Source organism: Eschrichtius robustus, chromosome 3, assembly GCF_028021215.1.
Source record: "Eschrichtius robustus isolate mEscRob2 chromosome 3, mEscRob2.pri, whole genome shotgun sequence".
Taxonomy (NCBI): domain Eukaryota; kingdom Metazoa; phylum Chordata; class Mammalia; order Artiodactyla; family Eschrichtiidae; genus Eschrichtius; species Eschrichtius robustus.
This window is the reverse complement of record NC_090826.1, coordinates 174,006,853-174,034,193: the sequence shown is the minus strand read 5'-3', so window position 1 is coordinate 174,034,193 and position 27,341 is coordinate 174,006,853. Positions and strand designations below refer to the sequence as shown.

At 38.9% G+C, this 27,341-nt stretch overlaps 1 protein-coding gene across 3 annotated transcripts in view; it reads right to left on the bottom strand.

The window, feature by feature from the left end:
* ESRRG (estrogen related receptor gamma) overlaps positions 1–27,341 on the bottom strand; it is a 478,332-nt gene that overhangs the window by 120,847 nt on the left and 330,144 nt on the right. For all 3 annotated transcript variants that reach the window (XM_068538547.1, XM_068538545.1, XM_068538546.1), the window contains one exon: positions 24,997–25,113. In XM_068538547.1, coding sequence (XP_068394648.1) covers positions 24,997–25,113 — 117 coding nt within the window. The remainder of the gene's footprint in view (positions 1–24,996; positions 25,114–27,341) is intronic.

The following is a 27,341-nucleotide window of genomic DNA, read 5'->3' as shown; positions in this document are numbered from 1 at the left end:
AGAATTAAAGATACTTAGCCTGGAAAAGTGTGAAGGAGGGAAAAGGAAGCACTTTCACATGCATGAAAGTATCAATATAAACTTCTGTGTGATTCCACAAGGCAAAAGCAGTGATAATCAGCTGATGCTCAAGAGAGGTGGTAAAAGAGCTACTAATATTGAGACAGAGTCAGGGCAAAGAGAGACAGGTAGCCTGTAGCTAAAGCAGCAATGCTGTACCATAAGTTTATTCCATGAAGCTAAGCTTTCTTCTCCCATATCTTTGTGCCCAGTGACCCAGCTAAAGCCTAAAACACTTAAAGCATGAGAAAAGCAGTGCGTTTGTGGCCACTAATATATATTGAAGGTCAAGGAAATCCTCAAGAGTAGATTTTCTAACCCATTTCCAAGGCACTGCTTCCCAGAACTGGGATATTACATTGGGTTTTCATGGTATGATTTCATATAGAACGACTTGTTCCTTGTGGATGCCACTAATAACTAAAATGTCTCTAATCTATACAAAAATAACTAGTTAGTTTGTGGCTATGGATTTTAAAACTGGAAGTCCCTTCATTCCCAGGTGCCATTCTTTTTTATTCACAAACATCCTGATCACTAATAATGCTTCCTCTTTTACCACTTCCCTCTACCTCTAGCTGCCATGCATTCTTACCCCCACATTCCCTTCCTTTCCGTGCTGGTCACAATGTAGCTGGTCCTCGCTTTCTCAGATGCCAACTCAGCTTGTCTACACATCCCACTCCTGCTTAGTTCTCCTTCTACTCTGCTCCATCTAGTGGAATGCTTTTCTTTACAGCACGGTGCCAGCTTTAAGAAAAACGAACTCAACTTTGCTGTGAAGGGTTAAGAAATAAATGTAGGAAGCAATATCTATATAAAGGTATGAAAACTTTTATTTTGGTTAGGTAACTTATGTTTTCCCAAATCCCTGGACAGAAACCTAGAATTCTGACAACACGTTTACTTGAAGAAAGTGGAAATGTTCAGTATAGTAACAGCATAAGCATTATGCTCAATGAGGGCTATCCTGTCAAGAAATAAAAGACAGGCAAATGACTATTTTCTCTAGTATGGAAGCTTCGTTAGTACAGTTTTGTTCAATCTAAATTATTATTTGATAATTGTGAGATATGCTCTACGGATCAAGAAGGTTTTTTTTTTTTTCTTATACTGGGTGATAAAGTTTAAAATATTAGGGAAATGAAAACAGTCCTATGTTTTCTTTTATATTTACAGAATAGAAGGTGTGCCTGGAATTATGTGAAAATTTCATCACAGCAGCATGAGTATGATTCTCTGGAAAACATATTATATATTCCTGTAGGAGGATAATTATTTTACAATGTTCATAGAATATGAACTTTACTATAAACCTAGAGCCTGATGGTATACTTTCTTCAGATATACTGATTAATCTGCATACAATATCCTTATGATTAGAATAATGGACTTTTAGAGTTGGAAAGGATCTTAGAGTCTAGTGCCACAAATGTTAATCCGTGCCCTTTCTACACTCACAGTGACCACTCTGTGAATACAAATAATCCATTGAGCCTGAGAGGATCAGATCTTAAGGAATCAAGCTACAAGCCAATTTGGAATAGGCTCTGATAACTTTTGGAGTTGGGAAGCACATGAATGAGCATGAGCTTGAGTATTACCATCATATGAATAAAAATTCCTATTTTTGAATTTGATTGGGTAAAGATCACAGAAATAAACAGAATAAAGGACATGAACAAAATGCAACCTTAAAAGTGACAGCAAGTCTAGGCAACACCACTGGCTCATTCATTCATTCCCCAAGATGTAGCCACCGAGTTCTTTCTGAAACATACATCTAATCCTATGCAAAACAAGGACCAAACCTTCAAAAACTCATTAACTTCAGTCAAAGTCTAAAATCATTAACGAGATTTCAAGATCCTTCAATATCAAGACCTTGACTCCATCTTCAATATGACTAGCCTGCCTCTGTACTGGCCATGAGCCTTTAGCCATACTTAGCAACTTTCACTTCCTCCAAAGAGCAAAACTCTCTCAAGGCCTCTGAGCTTTTGCATCAATGGACTCTCTACCTGGAGCTCTGTTCTCCTGTCCCCTATCTTTCACCAGGTGCACATTACTCTGATATCATCTTATATATCACTTTTTTCAACAACCCGAAACTGGATCAGATACTCCACCTACGTGCTCCCATGCCCCCTTGCTGCCACCAACCCTCCTTCCCACCACCAGCCCTCCTTCCCACCACCAGCCCTCCTTCCCACCACCAACCCTCCTTCCCACCACCAGCCCTCCTTCCCACCACCAACTCTCCTTCCCACCACCAGCCCTCCTTCCCACCACCAACCCTCCTTCCCACCACCAGCCCTCCTTCCCACCACCAACCCTCCTTCCCACCACCGGCTAGACAGTAAAGTCCTTCACCTCCTGTTCACTGCTGGTCCTCATCACCTAGAATCCTGCTTGAAACAACAGAGGCAGTTAATACACCATTGTTAGGCGGGTCAATGAATAAACGAAGGAATGAAACTAAGACACCAGGGAAACATTGGCACATAAACCAATGAGCTGACGGTGGACATTTCAGGGTTCCGTTTTCTTAAATATAAAAATAGGAAGAAAAGATATCTTTTCCAAAACATGTTTGGATGCCAAATAATTTTGCTCATTGGGTATGTATGGCTATAAGATAGCACTGTGAGAAGCAAATTTAAGACACAGTGAGTTAAGTCAGAATGGAGTAACTCTGGGAGGGAAGTAAAATTCCCCTATGGGACTTATTACCTCCAAGAGCTAAGTCACTCCCTGGGGAGAATTTGATTCTTATATAAGAATGCTAATTTTTTTTTCACCAGAGCAGAGTCTAATCAAGTGTGTAAATGCTGCAATACACCAAGCCGCAGAAGAGAATTAATGTTCCTCTTGTGGGTGGGTTCCTGAAATGTCTTACCACCAGGAAGTAACACAGGCACTGAACAGAAACAGAGATCATTAGAAACAGTTATACAAAACTTATGAAGAGAAAGACCCTTGCTTTATGTGAACATAAGAATTTGATCATCTTTTTTTTTTGGTGCCCTTAAAGTAGAGACTTAGGTAAAATACCAAGTCATACCCACATTCACGGGGCTCAAAGTAAGAAAAAAAGTCAGTTTACAATTCCTTTGGTTGTCTCTTGTTGTATTCGAACACTACGTGAATAATATTATCTTAGATACTCTAGTGAGTTCATTCTTCCCTTGCTTAAAAAAAAAAGAAAAAGGTCACACATACCCACAAAAATGAAAACTCTGACACCACTATTATAAGCAAAATCCTGGTGAAGTGGTGAATGGTGAAGTCACTGGAAATATTGGGGAAATAACTTGACTTTTAAGCACATATTGTTTTATCGTGAAGTCAGAAGCAGATGACAAACGAGACGAGTGCTGTGAAAAATGATTTGCTTCATTCTCTGTGATCAGAGAGGGTCTCTTTCATTCTTTGTGATCAAAGAGCCTTGGATGTCCCAAATCACAATCATAATTTATCAGCTTGAATTATTCTTCCAATACAGAACGATCACTGAATTATAGTAAGACTTCAGAAGTTCTGTCCACCTGCTGATCAAATTTCATTTTTGGCCTTTTTTTTAACTGTTAGTAAAACTAACACACACACACACACACACACACACACACACACTTAAACCTTATAGGAAAAGGCTTTCACCTCTGCCAAATTTCAGCTGGGAACAAATTTTTATGGCCAGCTAATAAACCTGCTGAAAACAGGGCTTGATAATGAAAACCCTCCCGAGCCCTTAACCACAGTGTGCGCGGCTATAATAAAAAGAATTAATGCAGTCAATTTGTACTAGTGTTCTCAGAACAAAAAACCCTATTTCAACCACAGCCTTTTCAACAGCTGATTGGCAGCCCTGCCCATTTCCCCTCTGCAGTGTTGTCAGGAGTCTTCAACATGATAATGAGCCTGTCACCATATTCAAATAGCCCTGTGACAGCAAGTTTTGTGAGTGTGACGTCCACTGCAAAGGGTCTGTCAAAAAGCACCTTTCAGAAAATGAAAAGAGAATGCTTTCCTGATGATAAACCTAATTTCTCCATAGATAAAAGAGTGAGATTTTTCATCAGATTTTGTCAGTGTTGTGTTGTGATGCATTTATCCCTTCAAATGTTCCTGTTTTCCTTTTTTTAAAAAATATACCTAGATTTAGATTTGTCAGTGACGGGGGAAAAAAAAATGATGATGAAACACAACTTTGGTTCCAGGAAGCTGAGTCCATCAGGTTACCACAGAGGGGGAAAAGGGGAAAAGGAGAAAAAAAAAATGGATGCTTTTTCTAAAATGTTAAAAATTGGCAAGAAGAGTGAGAGGCTAACTTGTTACCAGTTGCCTAGTTGGCTTCCAAATTCTGTAGGCCTCCCTCACTGAGGCCAGTTGTCTCCCCAGAAACACCCACAGGAGATTGCTCTGTTCCAACTGTCTCCCACAGAGAGACTGTCTCTCAGTGACTTCCTCTGTGAGAATCTGTGACTTCACAGCAGAGAGAAAGCTCCTACTTCAAGATCTGAGGGTTAGGTTACCTTGGTACATTGTGTTGGCTTGCCAACAACTGGGAAAATGTGTTTTCATCACACTTGAACACATTAAGTAATTTGGTGTGTGACAAACATGTTAAAAAGTATTATTGTTGTGGAAAAAGCCGTTTTTCTTCAGTTATGAAGAATGATTTTATAAAGAGCCCAGGCCTCTAGAGCATTATTTAACTTCCTGCTATTTTACCCCCCAACCTAGACCAAATCTCAGTGTGTTCAGCATTAAGACAAAACTCTAACTCAGGTATTTTCTCAGAAGGGGTTGGTACATATATATGTATATGTGTAGGTATATTAATATGTATATAAAATACATGCCCCCTATATATACAGTGTATGTGTATAAAGCACATAAACATACATATGTATATATATTATACATGTATAAAATCCGTGCACCATACATACATATTGGGTGTATAGAAAATGCATACACTACATATATATGTATTATATACATATATAATGCAAATATGTACACATGCACATATATACACAGACGAAGTAGAAAGAATGTCAAGCTGTTACTCTTTGTGAGACACTAACAAGTGTCTCAGATTTTAATAAAATTCACACACTTGTACCCAAGAAAAACAGGATGGCTCTCTGGCTTTGATAGTGGAAGAAGTATAAAGAAGACGGGGATGAGGAAGCAGGGGTACAAGAAGCCAGCAGAGAACTGTCATTCTCTTACTCCTGAGGTGCCCTGAACACCACCTTTAGCAAATAAACACATGCAGGAGGTCCCGAAGTCTTCGAAGAAAGAAAACCGATGTCGGAATTTAAATCCAACACCTACTTCTTCTCAGGCTCTGTGACAGTAAAAGAACCTTATAGAAAAAACATATACTCTGCCCAGTAAACTACCATATGATTTAATTCCTTAATATTTTTATATTGAACTATTTTCAAACATTTAAAAAAGATATTACAATACACACATAACCACATGTTTCACTAGTCTGACTTTAGCTGATGGTTTACTGATACAAGTCCCATTTTTAAAGCAATGTTTCCTTTCAATCCTCTGATCTCATGGCCACTTATGTATCTAGATGTGATGAGAGCATTTGTGAAACCCTTTGGCTATTCAAAAGCAGTGGAGTCAGTGGAATTCTCATTCTCTCAGTTTCTAGTGAATACAGTCCTAGTTATGTCTCGATTTGGTTGAGATCTGAATATGCCAAAAAGGCCTACTAATTAAGGAAGCTGACAACTTCATGTTTTTATATGTATCATATATATATATATATATATATACACACACACACACACACACATATGTCAGCTTACACGACTAGAGAATTTTCCTAATTAAAAGTTAATATGTTTTGGTGTGTGAGTTGGTGAGGGAGGGTAGAAACTTAATCTTTGCATAGAGGTTATTCTAAATACACCAGGATGATCAAAATTAAAAATACAAATTAGAGGTATTTAAGAAAACAAAAAAACATGATTCACCTTTACTAGTCAACAGATAGGGAAGCTTAAATTATTAAAGAGTTTCTAGTTTTTAAAGCCCAGAGTAAGAAAAAGAGGCAAAGGGGAAATGTGGGTGGAGTAGGGGATGGGGTCTCCCCAATACGTGTAAAAGCAACTCCTGAAAGAAGATAAAAGTAACTCATGAAGGATCAGCCACAAATCTGACTGATCTTAAGTTCATCAGCTGGACGGAACTATTATAAAGCCAATAAATAGAGCTGTAGACAGCTGGCCTTGTGTAATACCCTGCCTCTTTGCCTAAATATTTAAACCATGATTTACTTGGGATTTAAAAAAAAAAAAAAAAATGAAATCTCAAACTCAGCTATCCCCCAACATACAAAGCAAATTCCAGAATCTTGAAGACTTTTATTGTCTCTGAAAGTCATTGTCACGACCCTAATCCCCTCATTAAAGCTAAAGAAAGGCTGGGATGGCATTAAAATGAATGCAGACGATTTGCAGCAATCTCCTGCTCTCACCACCTCCAAATGAAGGCAGGCACATTGCATAATCCAGGCAGCAAGAGCTCCTGACAGGTGGATGATTTATGCTCATAGTCAGAAGAATCGGAGGGCCTGCAGAGGAGACAGCATGAGCTAGGCGGTGGCGAGACAGATGCTCTCAGTGGGCTTGCGGGGGCTGGCAGGCTCCAGCTAGCTCAGGTGCAACCTGGACACTTTAAGTGCTGAACTCTGATTGCCTAGATTCCAACACTCTGATGTGCCATTTGCAATATGATATGCAATGTACACAGTGAATAAACTGTCAACTGCAGGCAGGCACTGTATACACGCATGTACCCCTTCGTGCATAGATGTTATGGACACAGGCCCCAGCACATAAGAGAAAGGAAACCCATTTTTTGTCAAACGATTATTCTAGTGCAGATGTAAATGTTATGCAGCGCAAGGATCTTCGGTCCTGAAAATGTTTAGCCCAGGTAGGGTAAGCGGAGAGTGACAAGATTCCCTAACAATTAGATCAATATTAAAGATTGCACAGCGGGATTAGGAGAAACACACCTCAGCAGAAAACCGACATTCCTGTCAATTATATTAATTATTTTTCAGATACATGACATGCCTTCATGACATTTCCTTCTGAGAAGGCATTTGAATATTTGAGAGGAAAATGAATAAGGGGTGGATAAAAGGAAGGATCCCTAAAGGGTTGAACTGCTTTCAAATCAATCTTTAGAACAGTTTTTTCAGAATTTCTCTCAATAGCCCCAAACAATAACAATCTGGTAAAGATTATGGTATTGGTTAAAAGGGTAGATAAACCTAATTATAGCTATCGACGACAAATTACGGCCACTCCGATATCTAATAGAAGGTATTAGCCAGCATTTGACTGGTCAGCAGTAACCCACCAATGGCTGGAGAAATTCACTCCATAGATCTACACGGAACTGTATAGATCACTGTTTTCCTGCTCAGCCCAGTATCTCTGAGGCCCAGAGCTCCAGGCATCAGTGAAAGGGCTAAGTACCCAAATGGACAAGCTTTGGGTTATCTTGGATGAATGCGACTTTACTTTTAACTCCTAATACTGCAGGGTCAAAGGTAGAACTGCCAATGAGAATTAAAGACACAGCCATCCCTTTAATTAGATAAGAGTATTCAAAGACTGGTAAATTCCCAAGAAGCCACTTTGCAAAGCAAGAGTTACAGTGTTCTCCTGGGGGGTAAGGGGGGAGGTGGGCACTGGGCTTTTTTCACCTCTGCACCACTAAAAGAGAAATTTTTAAAAGAACAAAATGGAATACATTGTAAGTAATTCAAAGTGCCTCCAGACTTCACAGTTCTCCCGAGAGAAAAAACTCAAACAATTTGAAGTCTTCACAAACTGCATCCAAATCCTTTTTCTAACTTCATTAAGCTCCGGTGCTTAAAAATCGTTCATAGCAAGTACTTTAATTAGAGACGAGCCAGTTCAGGAAGCACTGGACAGGCAGTGCATCCGCCCAGTAATAACACTGCCTGGGGTGGCAGTTTCTTACTCAACGATGCAGCTTAGTAAAGGGACAAACCAGGGGCTGATACATTTCCTCCTCCCCCAAAAGGAAACTGGGGACGTGGGTAGGCGGGCGACAGAGAGAGATTCAAATGTCATTCTGGCCTCATCAGTATTCCGCCAGGTTACCACTGTATGTACAGAGAAAGAATGGAAAATGTATTGAAGAAAGCAAGTTTTAAGAGAAGCAGAGAACTAAGTCATCTGTACTGTGTAAGCCTATTTTTCAGTTTTTGTTTCCCTTCTTTCCTCTCTCCTCCCTGCTTTCTCTTTGTTTTCTCTTTTTCTCCACGCCAAACCTTCCAACCCCCATACTCTGGGACCAAAACCATTGACACGAGATTTGCAGTATATGGGTACAAAACCAGCATTAAAGCTGTGGGTGCCGTATAGAACTCTGAGCTGCTGCCATTGATGGGATGTTCTAAGGTCAATAAAAGGGTGGAAAGGAGGTAGGGAAAGGGGAAGGAGGGGAGAACATTCCTATGCAGGAGTAATTTATACTCTTTACTTTCCCTGCTGGAATAATGGCTTTCAGGCAGAACTTGGGAAAACAAGTAAAGAACTTGCAGGCTCCCAGCGACCTGCAACCTTAAACCCAAGTTATTTAGAGACCTAAAACCACAAAAACAACAAACCTAAAACAGCATAGTTTTGAAGGGATGGCATGATTGTTAAAGCTCGAGGTGGAGGCGAAAGCTCTTTCTTCACTAATGACTCACATACTGTTTACCCTGAAAAGCTAGAAGTGAACGAACACATTAGCATGTCCAAAAGTAACTGTAGATGCCATAAATTACACTCTGGAAAAAGTTAGCCATGATCTGGATGAGAAGTGATTCCATGGCTGCAAGGTCATTCGTTTCTGGTCCATGACAGACTTGTGTGCTGTTCTCCCACAGTCCACAGAGGGGTCTCTGTAATTCTGGCAGGTTCTGCCGACCCTGCCTGTCACCTTCAGATCTCATACCCACAGGGGAGGGTCTGGGGCTGGAGTCACACAGAGCATTACTGGGGACCTCTGACCCCAGTAAGTCATGGAAAGCAGCAGTGTGAAGACAACCCAAACCTGCTGTGAACGCAGCACTTGGTCATTTAGAAGGGAAAAAAATTCCAGGAAGATGACATTTGAGACCTAGCAAAACAGATCTGTTTTGGGTTTAGCTAGGCAGTGTCCTGAACGCTTAGACAACAAAATAATAGTGATGATAATGATACTGATAACAGCTGACATTAACCAAGGGCTGATATTTATCAGACAGGGTGCTAAGTATTTTAAATTTGTTATCTTATTTAATCCTCACAGCAAACTCCACAGGGAAGGCATTATTATTATGATCACTATTTTATAGATGAAGAAACCGAGGCTGGAGACATCAAGAAACTTGTGAGTAATCAGCCGCCTAACAACTCAAGGCTGCCTATCAGAAAATTCTATGATCTTAACACGCTATGTCGAATGATGTGTTTATAATACAATTCCAAATGTATTCTCTTTATTTTGTCCATATATGAAACCCGTGCCTTTTTTAAGATATCACACTACCTAGTGGAATTTTGCAATGTTAGAAACTAAGGATTCAGCATTTTCCACTCTACTTTCCTCAGCCTAGAATTTCTTTAAAATATCCAGCCATGAAGAAAAAGGAAAGTGAAAATAAAGCAAAAGAATGAGGTATAGGTACCTTAGCAGGTCACATGAGAAGACTTTTTATCTGTGATCTCTCTCACTGTGATGGAGGGGAGGCATAGGAAAGGCCCTGCAACTAACCTCTGCTTCCCTGGCCCATTAGCTGTTTTCCAATGTGCAAATGACTCTGGTCTCCCAGGACCATTTAAGAGTTCAGCCGACTTCAGCATTCACTCCTTCTGGGTTTCCAGTTAAAATCAATGCATTAACTGCAGTTGCTAGTGAGATTCTGTAACTGCAAGTTAAGTCAGAAAGGTGAGGAAGGGAAGAATTCCCAGCTTTATAAGCTTAGGAACTTCCAAAGATGTCAGTTCCCGAGTGGCATTAAAATAGAAGTAGAATTACCTGTAAAAGCTGGGGGATTTTGTTCTTTCCTACCTTAACAAAAGTTTTGATAGATTTTCTCTGCTGGAGCACATAACCAAATAGTTAAAGATTTGTGAGATAATCAGGAGATTCTCTATCTAATATTTCCTAGGCACACAGAGTTTGAATTAAATCGCTGTTCCTTTTACTTTGTCACCATTAGTGGAGCTTTATTTTTCTACACCATCCCCTCCAGATTCTAATTAATGACTTCTCCGGAGACCTACAGACGTATATGAAATCGTTGAGAAATACATTTGTTCACAGACCACAAATTTGGACCTGTTGACTGCAGAGCAGGAAAGTGATGCTACCAACAGAAAATGAAATCATCAGACAGTGACCTGGACTGCCTCTTGGGCACAGATGCTAGGCACCGGCAGTCTCTTCCGCTAAACGATAGCCCATGATAGCCTACCTGGAAAGGGTGTAGTTCAGAAATACCAGCAGCTCCAACATGAGTCAAACCATTTCTAAGAAAAGGTAGAAACAGTCTACATGGAAACATTAAGAAATAATCCTGTGGTCCTACAGAGAGCAACATCTACAGAAATCAGAAAACAGTCCTGTGATTGCATAGCCCTCTTATTTTAGAGTATCTATAACAAGGAATGATTCTGGAATTCTAATAGTTCTGGCACGAAAACCGTTCGCTGAACTCAAGGTCTCCTTGCTCACAAAAGGAAGTAATAGCAGAGAACGGTGGCTTCCATGTGCCAGAAATAATATTTCGCCTCAACACTCTGGTAAGATCAACTAATTAAGAGAAAAACCAAAAGACTTCATTATGAATATCAGTAGAGCAATGGGCTTCAGCATCTGAGAAATCAGGAACGAATTCTGGCTTTGCCATTTACTAGTTGTACGACCTTAGGCAAGTTATTTATATGAGTTATTTAAAATGGGTCTTATATAGAAAACAAACTTATGGTTACCAAAGGGGAAAGGGGTAGGGGATAAATTAGGAGTTTGGGATTAAGAGATACATACTACTATATATAAAATAGATAAACAGTAAGGATCTACTGTACAGCACAGAGAGCTACATTCAATATCTTGTAATAAACTGTAATGGAAAAGAAGCCGAAAAAGTATATATATGTATAACAATATTTTGCTGTACACCTGAAACTAACACAATATTGTAAATCAACTATACTTCAATTTAAAAAATAGGTCTTACTTTTCTCATTTATATTCATTAACATATGAAATGTCTATGGGCAAGACAGGTGAAAAACAATGGTATTTCTCATCTTCTTTTCTTTTTTTTTTTTTGAGACAGGATATATCTATTGCTGTATCATCAGGGTATTCAATATAAATTCAGTACAACGTGACTTCTGAAATACTATTCTGTCATGGTCACACACATATAAAGAAAATGTAGAAATGATTTATATACGATGATAGCCCAGGAATTGTTTCTAAAATCATTATTTATGACAAAATTATTTCTATATTCAAGTTTTAATAATGGAACTCAAAGCCTACTAAAGTAGACTAAAAAAGAAGAAATAATTCATCAGTTATATGTTATTGAGCAACTACTATGTGATCGTTGTTATGTTAGGTGCCATGGTAGACTAAAATATAAACAGATAGAGTCCCTGTTCTGAAGCTGTTTATGCTTTGCTCTATGGTAAATACTAAGTGACAAATAGAATTAAAAAAATTAATATTGATATTAACACAATATTTTCTGATTTCTTATTTGTTTACTAGGCACTTTGCCAAAGAATATTACAACTATTACCTCATTTAAACCTCAAAACAACCCTCTGAGGCAGTGAGAATTACAACCCCCCATTTTACAGATAAGGCTTAAAAATTCGGGTAAAGCAACTTGTTTGAGATAAGTAATAATAATAAGCAAGTACGTAATAAAGTTTGGATTGAACTCAGATTCTATGTCTGCACTGTCCAGTAGGTTGGTCACCAGCCACATGGGGCTATTTAATTTAACTAAAATTAAATAACATTAAACATTCAATTCTTCTTTTGCATTAGACACATTACAAGGGCTCGATCCACAGTCACAGACCCCATCTGATCTGAGATACAGAGCTTTTCATCTTTACACTCTACTTCCCTACATGAAATTAAAATGCTAAGTTGTATGAAACAATATAAAGGCTGGTAAAATTCAGAAGGGAGAAAAATCTATATAATTGTAAATAATCAGGCTTATGATTATTGATGATGGATCATAAATTCCATGAGGGCAGAAACTTGTCTGTCATGTTCACTTTTTTAACCCTGGCATTAATAAAGTGATTGGTATGGAGCCATGCCTCAAAAATATTCATTGAACGGGTGGATAAAAAGTGGATGAATAAATGTTTGAAGATGGGTTTGGCGAATATGTATGATTTCGGTCCACAAGTTGCTAGAAAGCAGCTTCCAGAGGAATAACCCGACCCCAACTCTAGATGTTATAATGAACAGGCTGTATTTCTTGGACAGCACATAGAAATATTTACACCGATTAGACCATAAGGCCAGAATCCACATTCCTTCCAAATATTTCCAAATTATGCATGAATTGATAATAACCTAAGACTGGCTAAGGTCAGAGTAATTGCCATTTAATTGGTTTCAAATATACTAATGATTATGATAATGTTGATACTGAAGAGACTTAATAGGCCTGGAGATAAATGTCTAAGGGAGCAGGGGGTGAATCCGGGGGAGGGGGAGTGGGATAGGGAGGGGATAATTACGGAGGTCATAAGCTTGGAAACCACCAAATGGCAACTCACTATGGTGGTGAAGAAACTTCGCTTTTAGAAGAAATTTTGGAACAAAAGAATGTTCAAAAGGTGGGGCAGGGGGCGGGCAGAGGAAGGAAGGGGAAGTTGTATGCCCCAAAAAAGTCAGGTATGAGGGAAAATAATTGGGGGAAATTAACTGGACATAGAAAAGCCACTAAATAAGGGCTCAGGAGGCCACAAGGAAAACACTTGTAGCTGAGAACTGAGAGGCAGGCCGGGCAAAATGAACTTCACTTCCTAAGTGGGTAATGTGCTGGCTGGAACTGAGAAACAGAACCAGGAATTAGTACAGAGCTAAGCAGAAACACATGCTAAGTGAAACAAGGTAATGCAAATGATCTCATTCTTACATAGTCTACTCCTTCAATTCCCCACATCCCAAATATACCTAAAAAAATGCTAATCCAACAGTCCAGGCATCTAAAGCTAGGACTACGCAGCCTATGTAGAAAAGACTTCACAGTTGAAAAGGTAGTCGTTGAGAAAAATAGGGAAGGGATTATGACTTTAGATACACATCATTTTTGGAGAGACAGGTTAACCCAAGGGCAATCACTAAGAAACCCTCCCTTTGGGTTCTGACATCGGGCCCATGATATCCCGACCGCCGTGTAGAAGCAGGGGCTCTTACAATTGGGGCTTTAAGAGTGGAAATCCTAACACTCCTCTCAAAGGTCTCTATAAAGCTTCCTGCTTCCAAAATCATTTCCATGTGCTTCTCTTTTAATGGCATGATTCACAGTCACGTCAATATTAAAAAGCGTATAAGCTGAAGTCAGGTAAAAACAAAATGAGGATGTGGATACTCAGCTGAACTCCATCGCACCTGGGAAGCAGCTTCGAAGGCGCCTGGGCTGTGCTGTCTGCCCGGGGAAGGCTGGGTGGGAGTGGCAGGGCTCTGATATTTGTTCTCGTGGCCACAAAGCCACACTGGCTCTCAAACAGCACAATCTGCCATTCACTTAAGTCTGGTTTGCCAGGAAGCCCAAGGATGGACTCCCCACCAGTACCATCAGGCTCAGGGAATTTGGCTAGCACCAGGCACCCCAGACTTCTGCCAGCTAATTGGCTTTGGGGAAGCCACTGACCTACTCTCCACTGAGTGGCTTTTGTGAACCTGGAACCCAGCCTGCCGCTCATCATTGATCAACCTTGGCCAAGCCAGCTGGCTTATTCCTTTGCAGACAGCTTGCCTCAGGGAAGCTGGTTGGTGGCTCGACAACCTACTAAGAGAGAGAGACGCAAAACTCCAGAACAATCTCTCAAGAAATAGCCAGTGCTCGATTTCTTTTGAGGGAGACTTCAAAGTGAACGAAATCATGTCTGATGCCTTGGATAACACAGAGGGAGCAGAATTCTGCGTAGCCTCAACAAGAACGGTAACTAACACGTTAGGAATGGTGCCCAAAGGAAATAAAACCATGGAGCTCTTCATTAAACGGGCCTTATTCAAATATATACCAGAATTCCTCTACATTAAATTTAAGCACAATGTCATAAACAACAGGGTCACGTTGATATATGCCGATATTGGTGAAAAGGAACAAAAATCTGTTGTCTGGAGGCTGGTGGGGAAAAATTCCACATCCAACAGAGTCCTATATGGCGGGGACTTCCCCTCCCCACTTACCATGCTGTCACTAGACTTCTCGTGTAAGAGCAAATGTTGAAGCAGGTTCTTTCCCCCTTGGGGCAAAATCTATTGGGGATTTTTAATAATCCAAAAGGAATAAAAATTGGTAGCATATTAGATAAATGCTGGCTTCCTATTTCAAATTCACAAATGGAAATGACAAATGAGGACAATCAAATAAATGATTAACTATTAATAGTATTCCCATTAAAGCACGAGGAAGGGAGCTAAGAGAACCGTTCCTTATAATTGCAATCTTTCTGTCCTCTCTCACACTAAGGTGGCGAGCGAGGGTAGATGTATTCAGTTCAAATAATTCTCAGTGCTGCGTCTGGTAAGTTCACACTATTTTCGAAAAATATATAAATATAAAATGGTTCCAGAGAACCAAAGGTCCACAGGAAATATGTGATAGACTAAGACTCACATGGGTTAGATACAGAGTCATGGACAAATCTTTAAAACATTAGTATTTCAATTTTCCCCATTTATAAGACAGATAAGATTGTAATATCCCAGCGGTCCACTATGGCCACATCCTCAAAACAACTGAGGCAGATGGTACTCAAAGTCAGTGACTCAGATTCACTGCTCTCTACAAAAGCAAAACTTATAAGGAATTTGGTTCTGAACTTCACTTAACTAAAAACTGGAGCCAGAGAGTAAAACTATGTCACGAAACAAAACGTTCCTCTCTGCTCCAATTGGGATTTAAATAAGATGTCACACACTGCTTGACCCCCGAAATCGGGTTCCCAGGAACTGAACAGCTTAAATGTTACTGATGTTTATTCACACAGTTTATAACTTTATTCCAAAGTTTATGTTGAGATCTCAAGAATCTCATAGTGGGAAGTCACCATGAAAGATCTTCTAGTCTAATCCCCACATGACACTTGAAATTGTTCTCTACATCATCTCTCATAGTAATGGGAAACTTACTGCCTTTCAACACAGTTCATTCTATTTCCGGACATGAAGTGAAGAACTCAAAGCGATCAAGTGAGCCCTGGTTCGGAAAAAACCTGGTTTATTTAAGTAATCTTTTAAGAGCTCAGTATCTCATAATACCCATAGCTGCTGAAGAATCCCAAGCTAAATATATAGTAGAATATTCCTACTGTATTAAACAAATACAGAACATAAGCAGGAGAGCCAGAATGCCTGCTCTAAAATCCAGACTCCATCATGCATTATGAGAACTTTGGCAAGTAACATAATCTCTCTAAGCTTTTCTTTCCTCTGTGAAATGGGGAAATACCCACCTCTGGAGGTCACCGTAAGGATTAACAAAAAAAAATAAAAATCCAACTAAAGCACATAGTACATAGCCTAATGCGCCTTGAGCTCTCACGATTAAGTGTTATTACTCTTGCCCTCAAAATCTTTGCTATTCATTTTAAGACTATTCAGGCTTTCATACCAACAAAGCATGACAAAAAAACCCCAAAAAAGTCACCAGCTGGTAGTGCAGTACCTGTACACGAAATAAGTCTTCGTGGCACCTTAAGTATATTCCCAACAGCTTAATGTCAAGACAGAGCTCACGAAAACGGTGCTCTTTGCTATTGCTTACATTATAACTTGGGAGTTTTGTTTAATACTCTGCATTAATGAGGGAGCTTCTTAGGATAATATTACAACAGAGAGTGCAAGAAATACCAGTGAGGTCAATGCAGTTCTATTAACTGTCATCTAACAGAGAAATATTTTCCTTGAATACCATTAAAGCTTTCTCCTTTTCTTTGTTCTCCTTTTTGAAGGCAGTAGGAACCCAAATTTCCCTACCAATAATTTCTGTTTTCGACTTGGTAGCATAATGATATTAGACTTGGGGAAAAAAAAAATTCACCTTGGCAATGTCTTCTTCAGAGGGTTTTACAAAAGATATTTTGTTAGGATAAATTGCACTAAGCAGGTTCTTTCAGTAAGCAAAAACAAATCTGTTAATAAATGGTCTGAGTAGTTTTTGTATTTTTTAAAGAGAATCTACCAGGAAAAAATGCTACAGCCTTTAAATGAACATTTTATTAAAATGGAAGATATGAAACAGAAGGGTAATTAGATAAGTTGCTCTTTGCTGCTCCTGCTGATAGGGTAAACCCAGAAGACTCTCAGAGTTCCCACTGCCATATATAAATCAAAACACAAGCTGGAGTTGCAGCAAAACAGTTCTGGGATCATTTTTCTTTATAACCTGGGGGCTCAAGACAACTGATTGGAGAGATGTAATGGCAGCTAAATGAATAAATGCATAATCTGTGCTCTGTCTCATATGTATGTATATATGTGTGCACACACACACACACACACACAATGCCTTCTCCAAACTAAAAAGTAGAAATAGGAAGTATACACTATGGATTATGATAAGATAGCTCAGAATAAATAGGGTCTCTGGACAAAGAATCCTCTACTGTGGAGGGATCCCCTATACTCCTATCATTGTTTCCACTCAAAGATTCCCTAAATATGAGGTAGGTCTTATTAATCGATGAGACAGAGCAAAAGATGAGGGCCTTCCATTCTACACAGACTGGCAACGCTTGATGGATTTTAAATGATTTGGCAAGCCAAAAGATTTAAGCAGGGCATAGATGGCATGAGCCTTTTAAGGTACTAGAGAACCAAGAAATGAAAATGAAAGATCATTCTAGATCTTCATACTTTTTCAGGTTAATTTCTTTCCCAGGGACCTATCTAGAAACAGACACTAACTCAGCTTGACCAAAATGAACGGACCTGAATGCATTGTTCTATGCAGTATCTTTTTTTTTAATTAATTAATTAATTAATTTTATTTTAGGCTGTGTTGGGTCTTCGTTGCTGCGTGTGGGCTTTCTCTAGTTGCGGTGAGCAGGGGCTTCTCTTGTTGTGGAGCACAGGCTCTAGGCACCTGGGCTTCAGTAGTTGTGGCACATGGGCTCAGTAGTTGTGGCTCACAGGCTCTAGAGCACAGGCTCAGTAGTTGTGGTGCACAGGCTTAGTTGTTCCGTGGCATGTGGGACCTTCCCGGACCAGGGCTCAAACCTGTGTCCCCTGCATTGGCAGGCAGATTCTTAACCACTGTGCCACCAGGCAAGTCCCTCTATGCAGTATCTTTAACCTTGCCATTCTCACCTCCACAGCTCCTGATACACAATGCCTTCTCCAACTCACTCTATGCGCAATATTCTAGCTGCTCAGTTATCCTGTAAAGACCTTTCCCGGGCCGATCCCCACCATTATCTGTATCTTCAGTGGCCTCATTAAACTCCAGGTGAAAAGTCTGGTTTCCCCATTCAGAATCCTAAGGAAAAGCCCCTTCCTTATGAACGCCATTTATGCATGTATCTTAGGCACAAACCCCTTGTTAAACCCACAAGTTCTGCTGCTTCCTGGGAGTGCCAGCACTGTTTCCCATTTTCTCCACCCTTAAATGAATATTTCGGGTCACTACTGGCCTGCTATACTGAGATGGTGGGCAATCGACCCACAGCTGGAGCAGGAAAGACCCCTTTACGGGCCAAGCCTGCAACATGGCTTGATAGAGCTACAGGAGGGGCCTGAGAATATGACATACCTGACTTTCATCTCACTCCCACTGATATGCAATGGGACCTTGGGTAAGTTACTAAAACTCTCTGAACCTGGAGTTCTTCATCTGATTAATGAGAATCTGACACCCAGGGTCCCACTATTTTCCTCTCAGTGAATATTAAGGTGATAATAAAACCGTAATATCCTGTGCCTTTCCACATTGAATAACTTATTTCAAATGCTGATTCCCAACCACTGCTTTGACTTTACCCTGAACAGGAAGACTCACGATTATACCATATGTTGTAAATTGCCAGCCTAGAATCTTCACCCTTCTATTTTTTAGACTTTTAAAAAGTGCAGGAAAATATTGAGCACCTCTGTAATAGAAACTTACTTTAAAGATGTCAAATCAGATATGAAAGGTAAATATGGTTATCGACAAAACACATAACATAGTTATGTGTTTTGTTTGTTTTAATGACTCATTTTCCCCCAAAGGAAGTATTCAGAAGGCACTTAAAATTATATAAACTCGCTCTTCTCCTTTCCCACTTATGGCAATGTTTTTATTTTAAAAATCTAACAACAAAACTGCAAATATATCTGACCAGTAGCAACACGGCAACCTGTGATGAGCCTTTAGATGCCCACAGAAATAAAACTCTACTGACTGCACTTCAATTTATTAACAAGAGATGGTAGGGGCTGTGAGGAAATAAAGAGGAAAAGTTTTTCAAACACTACAAAAATACATGATCAAGACTTCAAGTCCTAAGTATTTAAATACCTATTAATTGTTCTACTGCTCCTTCAACTCACTTCTATTAACTTTGACAAAAATAACATACCTCCTGCTTTTCTAGAAAGATGGAAAGCATCCAAAGAATTATTCAGTTAAGACAAAATTTACAAAGTAGCACAATTCACTCGCCATGTCTATCGAATCATAGTTCTTATTGTATTTTCAAACTTATGGATATTGTTATCAGCAGCAGTAATAATTATAAGTATCTTTGTGTCATATATTGGTACTATGTTTCTAAAGACATTATATCATTTTTAACAAAACTTACAGAATTTTAGAATAGAAGAGATGAGAAAGAAAGTAGTCTAACTGCTCCCCGGCACATATGGAAATGAAGGCAGAGTTGAATGGACTTGCTTAAAATCACAATGCAAGGTTGTGGAAAAATCAGAATTAAAAGCCAAAGCACAATGTTTTGCCAGACACATGGGAGAAGCTCACTTAATATTTATGGAGGTGTGCTAAAACTTATTTCTCTCCTCTGATTTTTTTTCCACGATGGTCTAATATCAAAGTTACCTCAGTAAAATTTAATGTACCTATGAGGTTAGTAGAATTCTTATATTTCTTCTTGCACGTTTGAAAAGGTGTGTGATTTGTCCATTTTCGTTGGTAGACAAAGGATTAAGTTCCATATTTATAAATAAATAGGTTGAAGCAAGTGAGTCCTAGAGGTCATATACCTTGCCCCAGGTCCAGGAGGAGACAGAGCCAGAGCTTGAATCTAGGTCCACCTGACCTTAAAGCTTGACCCCTACCGTCTCCAGCAACAATAGCTAACCTTGATCTGGTCCTTGCTCTGGGTCACATGGTATGCTGAGCACCTAACCTACAGTATCTTATTGGCTATTCACAACAACATTTTATTTGCAAATACTATTACTGCCACTACCATTTTGCAAATGATGAAAGTGATGATTAGAAAGGTTAAGTAACCATCTTTTTAAAGGCAAAGTGAAAAGCATAGTTTCTTGGCATGAAATAACGAAACCAGTCCACCAGGCTGCCTGGATTCATCTGTACTATGGCATGCAGGCTGGCCTGGCTGGGGAATATAATATTGCACACAAATGTGCATCTCTTGCTTTCATGTGCAAGAGTCAAAGAAAAATACTTGAGTTGCCAAGGTGAAACCCATCACGCCAATAAAAAGCAAAAAGCCTTTCTTCAATCTTTTGATCCGTGAATTCTATACATAAATAAAATAATTATTGCTTTCATAAAATGTCTGTTTGCCACTGACAGAGAGAAAACCGAACTGGTATGTCCTACAATAGCCTTTAAATAACTAAGGAGAAAGATCAAAATAAAAATAAATCTTGACCAGATTTATAGGTGCATGTTGATTAGTTCTTGTTTTTTCCTTCAAATAAACAATACCTGAAAAAAATGAAAAGGGAATGTTGAGACCAGATATCTTGTAATAGATGGGTTTTCTCTGACATACAGTATGGTATAATGCCGAAAAAATAATGCTGGCCCATCATTCGTGAGGCTTGGCAGAAAGTAGAGCCCAGAAAAAGCGAAGGGGATTTTTCAGGATGCGGAATGGTGCAACCACTTGGATTTGAACAAAGCACCATTTTTTTTAACTGGACTTCTCACAGTTTTATGTTGTTGCATTTTGTTGTTTTCCCCACACAACTGTTTCTTTGCTTCCACTGGTAACAATTTTTTGATTCAAAAATTCTAATATTAAAACCAAACATCGTTCACCTGGATATGATTCTGGTGCTGACCGATGAGAAGCCACGTCTTATAGGAATTTAATAACACACACTGTGATGTAACTGGAGTTGTTTACCCGCTAAGCCACCACTTCCATTTTGTACCTCACATCATTAGTAGAAATGCCAGTCAGTAAAACCAAGACATTATTTTTAAAAGAGTAAAAGTCTCATCTTTCTATAAACGCCCTTTTTAATGAAAACATCTTCATTTCCCTCAAGCAGCATTTTATCTAAGATGCACATGGCTAGGTGAATAAAAATACCTGTGAAAGGAAAGAAGATTCCCATCAAAGTTGTTGAAATCTGATTTCATTTCAGATTCTAGAACTCATGTTGCTTTCTGTTTAAATAGATTTGGTCTGTCAATTTCCCGACCTGCCGTGCCATCAGCCTGTATGGACTGCTGTGGCCGACACGGGGGTTGTAGAGACAAATATTATTATGGACCGGTAATCGAATTGAACAGGTTTACATTGGAATAGATTTACAACATCATGATCTCTGACATACTGCATGGGACTGAAGCCCCTCTCCATCCATAAAGATACATTTAAGACAGTATCGTTCTCTCCAGGCTGAGAAGGTAAGCCTTGAGCCAAGGAGATGGCCAAACGTAACTGTGCATTTATATGCAGGGTGTAATGCAATATTTCACTGTATTTTTTTAAGGACCCAAGAAAAAGAGTATTCCCTATTTACTCATAACTATCATCTCCTTTCTATTTGGGGGAAGGGGCTTAGAGATATTTTTCCACCAAAGTGGGCACGAGGAAGTAAAGGAAAATAAATTATTTTTTGAGTATATCAGCAACAGCAGAAATTCCCTTGAAAACAGTCCCTCTAAAGGCTTGATAACAGCAACTGAAGAGGTGTGAATTATAGATAAGCATCCGTCCTATTTACTTTCACCAACAATGTTTAATTAAACGCAGTTCACACCTTTTCAGTCACTCTAACCACCCTTCAAGATTGTTCCTGCTTGAAAACACAATGGGGAAAATTATTTAGGGGAAAATATGTTTTCTACTTCCTCCTTAAACCTGGCAGGGCAAATAGGTGAGTACACTGTAGCAGTAAAATCAAAAAAATCCTATTTCCCTGGACATGGAGGCGTATCTCCATGTATTTTAGTTTTTGACAATAAAATCCAAATCTAGGACACACCCATTCAAAGTGGTAATTGATACATTACTTTTATAACATTTTTAAAACATTGATTTGCTTTTGGAAAATAATGATTCCTCAAGTCCAATCTCTAAATTAAGCCTTTTCGAATGAGTGTTAAGTTTGGTTTGAGTCTCTACAGCTCAACTAAGTGGCAATATAAAGATAATTAAGACCAAAACTATGATTGTCAATCACTTGTTACACTCTGAAATATGTTTTGTTTGCTACTCTGCTATGGGGTTTAAGGCAATTACTAAGGTAATGTTTCCACCACAAGAAAGTCAGCTATCACCACTGTCCTAACTCAGAGGAAAACTCTTTGTCATATGGGTTGGGCAGTTATCGTTGGATTATTATTCATATGTTTTCCTTTGTTAGAATTGTTATCCTTTTAGTATCTTGCACATAAGCTTTCTTCTAGCAAGAGGAACCACGTCTGTCGTTTTCACTGTGGCATCACTGGAGCCTAGAATAGTGCTTGGCACATGAGAGGAACTTAATAAATATTTAGGAAATGGATTATAAATGCAAAACATGTTCACTGTGGAAAAATCCGAACAGTGCCAAAAGCTATAGAGTAAACAAGAAAAGTACTCCCTACCCTGATTTTTTTTCACTAGTGTTAACACTGGTACCAATCTTTATTCTTCCTTCTGTTTCTCCATGCATATACCATCATAATGTGTATGTATTAATATAAATTATTACAGTACAAATTTGTATAAATTTTTTATTTGATATAAATTTAATATAAGCATATTTTATATAAAATATATTTTTTATGTAAATTGAATCATCCTACTAGGCAATTTGTTTTCTTTTTTTAATTATTGAATTAAAGTTGATTTACAATGTTGTGTTAGTTTCAGGTGTACAGCAAAGTGATTCAGTTTTGTATATATATATATATATATATATATATATATATACACATACACACATATATATATCTTTTTCAGATTCTTTTCTATTATAGGCTATTACAAGATATTGAATATAGTTCCCTGTGCTATAGAGTAGGTCCTTGTTGTTTATCTATTTTATATATAGTAGTGTGTATCTGTTAATCTCAAACTCCTAATTTATCCCTCCCCCCTCAATTTCCCCTTTGGTAACCACAGGTTAGTTTTCTGTGTCTGTGAGTCTGTTTCTGTTTTGTAAATAAGTTCACTTGTGTCATTTTATTAGATTCCACACATAAGTGATATATCATATGGTTTTTGTCTTTCTCTCTCTGACTTACTTCACTTAGTATGATAATCTCTAGGTCCATCCATGTTGCTGCAGGCAATCTGTTTTCTATTTTATTTTTTTACTTGGCAAAATATCTTGGTCCTCCTTCCATAAGGCTTTAATGATAAACTTACACGCTTGTTTACAATTATTTTTCAAGTTGAGGATGAGAAGACTTCGGGAGAATCTTCTTAGTTCCTAGTCAGTGGAGGAGTTAATTCTTAGTGGACAAGAGAAAAATAGCATGAATCCCATGTACCCAAATATAATCTGATTCATTCATCTTCCTATGACATTGTTCACAGTTAAAATCTTGGAATAAGAACAAGCCAGGAAAAATTATGAGATCTGGTGATGCCATACCTAACTGAAGCTCTGGTTCATTCATGAGGAATAAATACTTGGATCTACTTGGATTCAGAAGTTAAAAAAGAGGTGATCTCGGGACTTCCCTGGTGGTGCAGTGGTTAGGAATCCGCCTGCCAGTTCAGGGAACACGGGTTCCAGCCCTGGTCCGGGAAGATCCCACATGCCGCGGAGCAACTAAGCCCGTGTGCCACAACTACTGAGCCTGTGTGCTACAGCTTGCAAGCCACAACTACTGAAGCCCATGCGCCTAGGGCCTGTGCTCCACAACAAGAGAAGCCACCACAATGAGAGGCCCGCGCACCGCGGCAAGGAGTGGCCCCGGCTCGCCGCGACTAGAGAAAACCCACGCACAGCAATGAAGACCCAACGCAGCCAAAAATAAATAAATAAATAAATTTACTAAAAAAAAAAATAGCCTATAAAAAAATAGGTGATCTCCAGTAACAACAAATTATACAAACTCATAAGGCCGACCCCAGGAACAAGGTACAGTCTATGACTCAACAGAAACAGTACATTTAAACATTTAATTTACCTCATATTCTTTCAAACTCAATGACCGTATTTCCATTTTGTTACTGTATAAAATTATCATATTTATTTTAAGCTCTGGCAAATTTTCTGAAGAGAAGGAAACAGTAAAACCTAAATGCAGTATATAAAATGCACATCTACAAAGCACATACATATACAGAAATATATTAAAAACAAACCAAAAACTAAACCTAGGCCTCCCACAGAGAAGAACAATTTTTCTCCATCTCCAAGCTAAAATGTTAGTTTCACTAGACATACTGAAATATACAAAGATTTCAGGAACTTTGATTTGGGTGGGGGACTTGAGTGAACTCTAGAATCTATTTGGGTTCAGTTCCTGGCTCTGCCCTCATCTGCTGTGTGAACTTAGGCAACTCGTTTAGCACGGAATACATGCTCATTGTTATTATTTTGTGCCTGTTGTTGTTATCCCCAACTGAAAGCAACAATTTTAATACCATTGTTACAAACTCTTTATAATAGAAGTTAAGTCCCAAAGATAAGACTAGAAAAGAATAAAGAGTGCTTTAAACCTAAGATGAATTTTTAAAAAAGAAAGAAAATGGTACCCATATGAAGTGATGGATGTGTTAATTACCTTGATTGTGGCAATTATTTCACAATATATATTAATGAAATACAGGTCATCTACCTTAAAAATATGCAATTTTATTTGTCAGTTATACCTCAGTAAAGATGGGGTGATCTCTCTGTAGACCTAGTAGTGTAAAGAAAGCAAAAAGACAATGACAGTAGCCTCTTGGCTACCCTTCATCCTTTGCCTTCTGCAAATTGTAAAGATGAAAAGAACCCGAACTGCCAAGCATACCTGGTGGGTTTAGCTACACATCAGATGTGTCCTACCTTGTCCCTTCCTGTTGATGTCAAGCAGTTAGCCACGAGAGATCAGCAAGTCCGGGTATAAAGGAGGAGTATTCTGCTATCAGATTCAGGATACTTACTGTGACCCCAGAGTTGCCTGGTTTCTCTAATATTTTTGTAATTCCCTGTACATCCCGCACCCCCAGCCTAAAGTACAGGAGCACTAGCACACAGCCTTACCTTCTTTGAGCATGCCCACTTTTAAACACTTCATGAAGCGGCAAGCCTGGCAGGATTTACGTCTGCGCTTTGTGATTTCACATTCATTCGTGGCAGGGCAGCTATATTCTATATTACCTAAAACACAGAGTTTAAGAAAAGAAGCTGTTAGATTTGCAAGACCCAGGCAACCCTAGCATCCCCAAGGCAACACCAACTCTGCTACTCCTGCCGTCCTCCCTCAAAAAAAAGTCAACGGGAGTCATGAGGATGTCACAAATATCATGAAGCCAGATGCTCGCTATAACCGCTGAAGATGCATCAAATAATGAGAAGATATATGGTGAAGCTCTTCGAAAGATTAAGCTTAAAATCAGCCTTTAAAATTATGCTTCATCCACTCATACAAAGTAGCGGTCTTCCAGAATTTGAGGATCCGAAAGAAATTTCCCAGCGGATTATTTCCATAAAAACACCAACATCAAAACCATATTACAGTACCATCCATCCTGGACTTCTTTTGGTTACTAATGCCCTGATGCATCAGACTTTTTGTCTCTCTGACACTGAACAGTACAAATCTCAATGTGAAAAATGGTCAGCAGGCTCATTTGGGACTGCGCAGTAAGCTCCTTGAGGGCAGGGACTGAAGTTACATGGTTCTCGCTTCATCACTTGCCAGAGCCTTACTCTTACAATTTTACTCTTGGAAAATGTTTACCGATGATGATGATCACCATCATCACCACCATCATCACCATCACCACCATCATCACCATCATTACCATCATCATCACCATCATCACCATCGTCACCACCATCATCACTATCTTCATTACAACCATCATCATCACCATCTTCATTACAACCATCATGACCACCATCATCACCATCATCATCATCATGTTTATTCAATTACTTGCATAATGAATTCCAAACACTCAAGCTGCATGGAAGTGCTATAAATAAAAATAAACTGCTATGAAATTATATTTTTAATATTACAGTCTACATCATTTACGTTAGTAACAACACATTTGAAGTGATAAGGATGTCGCCAGAAGATCCAAACTTTAACTTGCAATTTTTCAATTAGTGCCAAAGACTATGTGTGGGAAGTGCTCTGGGGCTGCCTACAGCTTTGTAGAGAAGCTGCCTTTAAAATAAAGCCTCCCTCCCCTATCAGCTCTGTCACATAGTGCTTGAAGGTCTTTCGCTACTTCCTAACCCTTTCCCCTTGTGATTAAGTGCATTAGTATCTTAATGAAAATGCATTCTGTTTATTGCCCTCTTGGGAAGGGGGAGGTCATCACACCAAATGCATAATTGTCATCAGAGACGGTCCGAGCATAATTGCAATTTTGCTGCTCCATGTTTGCAATACCCAGGGTCCATCCAAGTCCCCTGAAACATGCACAGATTCTAGTAATTAGCATAGAGTCTGCCTGGGACCACAGCATTGATGAAATATTTCAGAGTTAATCACACTTTGTAAACACTGATTTATATTGACTACCTTTCTCCAGACTGATGTCTCCTCATTAAATATCACATTAGTGGATTGCAGGATTGTACAAAGACTCAACTGCTCAGCAACTGCTAATTCAACAGGAAGTAGTACCTAACCACTCTTAACTACGGAGAACTGGTTAAGTATGCATGGCTTCAAAAAAAAAAAAAAAAAAAAGCCTGTGCATTATAACTTAAGATAATCCTATCAAAATTGACTAAATTAGCATTCTAATTCAGGGCATTTATAATAATAAAAGCAACTACTTTTTAACATAATAGGTGAAATATTAAGAGTAATATTAATTGCATCAACAGAAGCACACACCATCACCTTCCTCGGAGATATTATTGTGTTACTGTATTATTACACTCACAGAAAACCAAGGATAAGTCAAAGGAACCAAACTGGCTGGGTCACGGCTGAGAATAAAAGGATTTAGAATCTGAACTTTAGATGAATGATTTTTCACTGCGATTTTCACTGAAAATTTATTTTGCATCAAGAGAGTGTTGCTAGTCATTTTCTAGGGGTTCATTAGTATTCTACTACCAGATCCTTCCACTCTACATGGCTCTCCTTATACTTATGTAAAAAGAAACCCAAGCCTCTGCTTTCTCAGGAAGAGTGGAACAATAACTAGTTAGAAAGAGAAAAAAAAAAATGTTTTCCGAACAGCATTACTTCCCCTTTTTTGTTCCTCAAAAGTCAATACGAAGTCATCATTTGTTCACTTTCTAGTATCAAGGCATGAGCACAAGTTCCCCTGCCCCATCCCTTTTAACCCAGTGCTGGAAACTTCTACTGGGATGACCCAGCATCACACACACACAAAATAATCACCTTCCTTTTCAAA